The sequence below is a fragment of the Thunnus albacares genome, chromosome 17 (assembly GCF_914725855.1).
Source record: "Thunnus albacares chromosome 17, fThuAlb1.1, whole genome shotgun sequence".
Lineage (NCBI taxonomy): Eukaryota > Metazoa > Chordata > Actinopteri > Scombriformes > Scombridae > Thunnus > Thunnus albacares.
In genome coordinates this window covers 145,902-153,143 of record NC_058122.1, presented here as the reverse complement: position 1 = coordinate 153,143, position 7,242 = coordinate 145,902, and the positions used below count along the sequence as shown (strand labels likewise).

General features: G+C 40.2%; 2 protein-coding genes across 6 annotated transcripts in view; one reads left to right on the top strand and one right to left on the bottom strand.

The window, feature by feature from the left end:
* Positions 1-3,575, bottom strand: LOC122966572 (putative nuclease HARBI1). 3 transcript variants are annotated; one of them, XR_006398413.1, is made up of 4 exons: positions 882-1,397; positions 634-753; positions 418-533; positions 1-211 (listed from the first exon to the last, which is right to left on the bottom strand). XR_006398413.1 is itself a non-coding variant. In XM_044330798.1 (4 exons), exons 1-4 carry the CDS (start codon positions 1,963-1,965, stop codon positions 155-157), a joined length of 435 nt encoding a protein of 144 aa, XP_044186733.1. In that variant the 5' UTR covers positions 1,966-3,575; the 3' UTR covers positions 1-154. The 3 variants fall into 3 exon arrangements, 2 of the variants coding, with proteins under 2 accessions (XP_044186733.1, XP_044186734.1); XM_044330798.1 differs by lacking the exon at positions 882-1,397 and adding an exon at positions 1,824-3,575; XM_044330799.1 differs by lacking the exon at positions 882-1,397 and adding an exon at positions 1,871-3,575.
* A 5-nt stretch (positions 3,576-3,580) lies between these two features.
* mettl22 (methyltransferase 22, Kin17 lysine) overlaps positions 3,581-7,242 on the top strand; it is a 45,722-nt gene continuing 42,060 nt past the window's right edge. Inside the window, exon 1 of one of the 3 annotated variants that reach the window (XM_044330797.1) lies at positions 3,581-4,038. The gene's annotated coding sequence lies outside the window, so the exon portion shown is untranslated. The remainder of the gene's footprint in view (positions 4,039-7,242) is intronic. The other 2 variants (XM_044330796.1, XM_044330795.1) reach the window with 2 other exon arrangements.

Here is a 7,242-nt window from a genome sequence, read left to right as displayed (position 1 = left end):
CAGAACCTGGCTCTCGGGGGGCGGCCATCTGCTTTGACCAGTTGGGTTGACAGATTGAGTATGCTAAATATCATCTCAATCCTGACCCTGGTCTTGGTAAGGGCCACGTTGAAACGACTTTGTGGGCCTGCAACAGGGTCAGGATAGGGGGTCATCAAAAAGGGCTGGCAGGCGTACTCCCTGTCACCCAGCGACACTCCACTGAACAGCCCTGAAGATAAAAAGGAATATTGCCAGGATCAGTATCACAAAGTGCAGTTTAAAGAACATAACAAAATATAATACTGATATAAATATATATAAATATATATTGATATAAAATAAAAACGTAGAACTTAAATTCTAATTTGAGACAAGATATTGCTATTAATATGCACTTTTAAAATGGCCATTGCACATTACCATTGCAAGATTTACCTGAACATTAGGGCTGTAGAATGATTTGCGATTTACATAATCCACTTCATTCTCAGCCTGACATGCAGAGATGGGTATATGGGTGCAGTCTAAGGCACCAATCACTCTGGGGAACCCTATGAAAGGAGTAGGCTGCATTTAATATACAAGAGTATATGTCATGGGGTCTATGTTATTTATAGATCAAGTTGTCAAATAGGTTAATTTCTAACTTACCTGCTATCTCTTTTATGGATTGTGTGGGCAAGTGGCCAGGGAACATGACGACGACGTCCAGTAGCTCCACCTTATGAATAGCATTGCAGACTGTATTTTTGCTGAGGTTCTCTGCATCACCTACAGTATGCAAAAAAATATCGGTTGCAAAGACCTGCAGTGCAATGCATACAGTTTGTGGTACTGTAAGCGCACGACTCCGACGTGTCGTGCTTGCAATATATGGTTGAAGCAGCTGACACAGATACCTCATTCCCTCCAATGAGAATCTGTATCTCTCATACAGGAGATTGTCAGGGAGAGCCAGTGGGTCTTGCTGGTCCCTGAACACTCTTGCCCTTCGAAGTGATCCTCTCACAGTCCGCCACCGATCCCCACACCTACAAATGGTGATGCCATTTTCCAAGAGAACTGATTAGTCTGTAGGCAGTGCTTTTATAGCCGCTGATCTATTATCTTGAACATAACCTGCAGGTTAGCTGTTCAGCATAAGTTGGCATGGTGATGTACCCCAGTAAGAAGTGAACCACTGTTGTAGGACTGAAAACCCAGGGTTAAACCTGAAGTTACCTCACTAATCTCAAATCATGCTTCATAGTACAAGCCTCTGGTGTCGAAACCTAGGTGGGGAGTTTTTATTTTGAAGAAAATACATCAAAATATGGTTAAGAATATTTCTGATCCCACAGTTTCATTGAACTCCATAAACCATAAACTGAATTAATCAGATGGATAGTCTAGTCTATGAAATTATGAGTGATATAAAATCATATTCAGGCATTTGCAAGGTCAGCAATGTTTCCTCTCCGTGATTTGAACATCAGAGGCCTGTACTATGAAGTAGGATTTGGGGTTAGCGAGGTAACCCAGGTTTAACTCTGGGTTTTCAGTCCTACGACGCTGGTTCACTTCTTACCGTGGTTCATCACCATGGTAACTTGTGCTGAATAGCTAACCTGCTCCATAGCAGGTTAACTTCAGAAGATCGGATCACAACCTGTCAACACTCCGACCACTGACCAATCAGATGATTGGAAAAAAAAAAAGTCATCATTCCCACAAGATCCCAACATGGACAAAAGTCCTAAGTTTAAAATAAAGTGACAAGTAAAAAAGAGCAATATATAGTACACAGTATAAAAACAGAATGCAGGTTTTTATTCATGTGCAGGTGTTTGTCAAACAGTTACCAGGCTGCAGAGAGGAAACAGCTGCTCTGGCAGTGAAAATTGTGCACCTTGCGCGCGCGTCCTCTCGTCGGAGACAGTGCGTCGAGCATAAACCAAGCTCAGCAGAGTCCACATATGTGCTGTGATCAGCTGCCGCCGTCATCAGAAACGGACGTCGCTTCACATGAAGCTTCACAGAAAGGACGTCTCATTTCTCTAAAACATATTTCCTCGTTTCCTCGCTCCTCGCTTGGTTCCCTGGCGTCTCTCCATGCATCCACCCTACTCGCGAGCGGACTCGCACACGGACAGCTGGGGACACTAAGGACGGTTCTGTTTATAATACCTTCTGGGGTCTGCTTGGAGGACGCGTTCCACACGTGCGCAGTTGATCGCCGTTTACAGGAACAGAGTTGTGACCGCACGGACAGGTCATACATCCATGGGACTGTTTTTATTTTTTATCTTTATTCTTTTTTTTTTCTTTTTTTTGACATTTTGAATCAAACAGGCACTTTTTCATGTCATATTCAATAGAGTCCTTCTGTCTCAGGTTGAGCAAAATAATAGGAAACCAACAATAACAGAACAAAGTTCTGAAATAAAGATATAGATGAAAAAAATTTTAAAAAACCTAAAAAACTAAAAAGTAAAAAAATCCAGTACACAAAAAGCAGGGCTATTTCAAATCAACTTAAATCTTTCTAATAATGAAAAAAGTTTAAGGGCTTTCTTGTCATTAACAAGTTTTAGAGACTTACTCAAGAGTTTTAACTCATTCTTCCAATGGTTTAAATTAGGTTTAGTTTTGAAATATCTACATTTATATATTAAAAAAAACTTTCCCAATAATAATAGAATATTGAGAACAAAGTCAAGGTTCCTGTTGTCAATAAATACACCGAACTTGATTGTCTTCATTGTCAGGGGTGACAACTCTATCTCCTTGGACTGTAGGCAGCTCTGCATATCACTCCAGAAAGACTGCACTGAATCACAGAAAAACAAATGTTCTAAATTTGCAATTTCCCTTTCACAAAATACACAGTTATTCATATCTAAGTTAAACCTCATTCTTAGGAAATCATTCATTGGGTAAATTTCATTTAAGATTTTGAAATTAACCTCTTTTACTTTAGGAGAGAGTGGAAATGAGATGTATTTATTTCTTATTTCCTTAACCTCTTCAGCTCCAAATTCCTTAAAAATATATTTCCTTCTAACTGGGTTGGAATATCATTCATTCAATAGCAAATATCTAATAACTCTATTAGTGCATTTAATGTCACAAAAGTCTATTCCTTCAATGCAAAGCTGCCTCCGCCCTGGAGAGGTCTTTGTGTACAGAATGTCTTCTCTAACCATTGACCTCAGAGAGACTGGTATGGCTTTTATCATTCTATTATAGTTCTTCACAGTACAGTGGAGTTGGAATTTCTCACAGAACATCCATGGGACTGGTGCGGACAGGTTCGCGCGGACACAACAAATTGCATGTACGCGGAAGTCCGCACAGAGCAACGCGCACACCCTCTGATGATGAAATTTACGTCACGCGGACCCTAGCGGACTCACAGACGGTTGAAGCATCTTTGACTGAAAAGCTGGTGCTATGATTTGAACTTCTGAATGAGGGGCCTTGTTGGACTTCCATGGACATTTGCCCGTACCCCTGGGACATAAATTGTTGATGTCTTTTGTACGTCTTTGTGTTTTATAGCCTATGTATTGTATAATGATATGTTGTTAATAAAGTTTAAGGGGGTAAAAACACTCGCGGACGCGGAAACTATCATTTTAGTTAGGACACAAAGAAAAGACGCAAGTGAGGGAAACGTGGATGCAATTTAAGAGACTTGGGATGCACTCCGTGAGTGTGGGCCATGGGATGGGACCTAATTCTCATGATAAAACCACATTTCCCATAAACCCGGTCACTTCCTGTTTTGCCGTTTTTTTCCGGTTAGCCGGCATGGGGTTTATTTTGATGATGAGAGGAGGGGTTGAAGAGCCTAGTTAACTATAAATGAGAAGGGTTTTTTTATTGAAGTAAGTGTTGTTTGAAAAGGCTTAATTTGTGCCTTAAATGCCCTCAGCAGAACTCCTGTGAATCCGACCCAGGACTTGTACTACGAAGCAAGTTCAACATAACATTACCCATGATATATTTTCATTATCTGGCTTCACTAAGCCGGTGATCACGCCAAGCGGTCATACGACGATGGTTATCAACTAGGTAAGTCAACCAAGGTTTTCCCATTCTAGCCACGAGTTTGTTCACATAAAATTGGCGGTGTTTTCTGCTTATGACGAATCACAAACATGGGCGAGTCTACTGGCACTAGAGCGACATATTTTGAAGATGAAGAGCAAACTATAATATTAGACAAATGCAAAGAAGTAAAACACATAATCCAGGCTAAAAGCAACACAGTTGCAGATGCCAAATGCAGGAAGGACAGCTGGCAAAAAATCGCTGACTGTGTTAATGCGTATATAGGCTTATAATACCACTGCGTCATCGTTAGGGCACGAGTAGATCAGACTGTAATTACAGTTGCGTATGCCTTCAGATTAATGTGTTACTTAGATCTGTTCTTATGGTGTATATGACAGTTTTAGCCTAATTCTTTCAGCTGCAATTTTGGTGGTGTCAAACAGACTTTGGAGCAAGTCCAAGGCCAAAGAATAAATATGAAAACATAGTAGTAAGAAGCCTTACTTTCATATCTTATAAGTAGCACAAGGCTTTAGTGCCCCCTGTAATGCAGCCAACGGGAAAAAGATATAAATTAAAGCTGTAAGCAACGCTTATCAGGCCTTTGCGCATGTCTGGGCGGGCCGCATTCGAAGGTCTTTTGTTGTGGGCATTCATACTCAGTTCAGTACTGGGCTCTTATTGAACATTGCACCAATGAGTTAAATATCACTTGTACATTTCACGTGAATCGGATGATGTTTGCTACATAAGGCTTAATTTCCTGTTGCCAGTAGGCGGTGCTATACAAGAGGGTCGTCAATGCAGCAACATATTTAGTGGAGGTCGACTGACATGCATATGCATTTTTATGAGTATCAGACATTGCACCATGTAGATAAATATCACTTCCGGCGTCCACTATATGGTGCTAGAGAACACCAACTAATTATATGTCATGTTGCTGGATATCACATGTAGACCACAACATGTTAATTCTATGTAAATTGGATGATGTTTGTCATACAAGGCTGACTTCCTGTTGACAGTAGGTGGCGTTACAACTATGAGTCTATATTGACATGTAACTGTGTTCCGGCTGGAACTCCTATGAAGTATGAGAAATTTGGTGTAGGTTGGATGATGTACATTCAAGTCACAACAACTTTCTGTTTCATGGCGAAACATTGAAGTTTGCCGCGTTGCAACGGCAACAATGAAAACTAAAGATTTTGATAACTTTTCATCGTGCCATGAAATTCAAAGCTTCACAATTTAGCATTGAAAAAGCCTTTTGATGTAGCCTACCAAAGTTGAAGTTGCTCAGGTCAAATCTCTAGAAGGAGTTTGTTTAAGTACAATGCCGTAAATGGTTGCACTTTGGGAAAAAATGCAAAGTGGATTCAAAATGGCTGACTTCCTGTTGGACTTATGGTGTGGCTCCATGAGGCTTTTTTAAGTCTGGAGATGCTACATCTTCCTACCAAATTTCATAAATCTACGTCAAAATTAAAGATGCGAGCTTTGACTTCGAAATTTTCTCAGGGGTGCCCTTGAGCCATTCTGCCACACCCAAACCCAAGACATACCCAATATTAAGTTACGCCATGTCTGATGCATGTGCAAAGTTTCGTGAGTTTTGGAGCACTCCTAGCAGCTTAAAAATGCTAAAAGTAATTAAGGGGCGCTAAACAGCCAAAATGCCGCACCCAAAACCCAATTTTCATACTAATTGAAGCATTTGTCAGTACAAACATATTTGCCAAATGTTGTTAGTTTTCAGGCATCCTAAAGACCTCAAACATGTTTGCAAAATGAAAATTGATGCATGAAATCCAAAATGGCTGACTTCCTGTTGGGTGAAAAAATTTGAAAAGTTATGTTGAGAATGATTAGCACAATTAACCCATTGAATTTCATGCACATCAAAGAAACTTTGTCCCAAAATGATCTTGTGTTAAGGGGGCGCTATGGAGCCCACTGGCCCAGTTACTACAGAACTTTGCAATTTTCGCAAGTTCTGATGTGTGTACCAATTTTTGAGTTTTCAAGCATCCTAAGCCCCTCAAAAATGCAATGGCATGGGGGAATAACAATAACAATAATAATAATAATAATAATAATAATAATAATAATAATAATAGCAATAATTAAAGCTGCAGGCAGTGATGATTGGGCCCTCGCTCCTTTGTGCATGTCTGGGTGTGCCGCAGACGAAGTCTGCCGCAGTCAAACCGCTGTTATTGCAGAGCAACACGATACAGCAATATATTTACCAGAGGGCGCGTGACATGGATATACATTTTCATGAATATTGGACATTGCATGTAGGAGATAGCTTCCTTGTCCTTTTCATGTAAGTCAGATGATGTTTGTCATGTAAGGCTGACTTCCTGTTGTCAGTAGGTGGCACTATGACAATGACTCAATATTGACATGTAGATGTGTTCAGGCCTGGGCTCTTATCAAACATGAGAAATTTGGGGCAGATTGGACAATGTAAACCCAAGTTACAATAACTTTGCTTTGGGCAAAATTGTCCGGCACACCACATTAATGGCCTTCCATGAAAACTAAAAAGCTTCAGAATTTAGCATCACAAACATGTTTAGATGTAACCTACTAAATTTGAAGTTGCTCGGGTTAAATCTCTAGGAGGAGTTCGTTAAAATACAACACCTGTCAATAACTTCACTTTGCAAAAAAAATGCAAAGTAGATTCAAAATGGCCGACTTCCTGTTGGACTTAGGGTATGGCTCCAAGCATCCTTTGTTAAAGTCTGGAGATGTTGCATCTGCTTACTAAATTTCGTACATATACGTTAAATTTAAAGGTGGGAGATTTGACTTTGAAATTTTCTAGGGCGTGCCCTTGAGCCATTTTGCCACACCCATGCCCAACACCCATATCAGATATCAAGTTACGCCACTTTTGATGCATGTGCAAAGTTTTGTGAGTTTTCGAGCACCCCAGCACCTCAAAAATGCTAAAAATAATTAGGAGGTGCTAGAGAGCCGATGTGCCACGCCCAAGCCCAATGATACTAATTGCAATACTAACTAATTCGAACATAGGTACAAAGTTTCATGAGTTTTCGCACATCTTAAAGGCTTCAAATGTGTTTGTAAAATGAAAATTGACGCAGGAAATCCAAAATGGCTGACATCCTTTGGGGCAAAAAAATGTAAAAAATATGTATAATATTGAGAATGATGAGCGCAATGAACCCACCGAATTTCATG

Excerpts from the sequence above, each read along its gene's own strand:
- LOC122966572 (XM_044330798.1), bottom strand. The coding sequence starts at position 1,965 with ATGACGGCGGCAGCTGATCACAGCACATATGTGGACTCTGCTGAGCTT. Across the intron at positions 534-633 it reads ATCCATAAAAGAGATAGCAG|GGTTCCCCAGAGTGATTGGT; the intron begins GTAAGTTAGAAA and ends CTCCTTTCATAG. Across the intron at positions 212-417 it reads TCTACAGCCCTAATGTTCAG|GGCTGTTCAGTGGAGTGTCG; the intron begins GTAAATCTTGCA and ends TTTTATCTTCAG.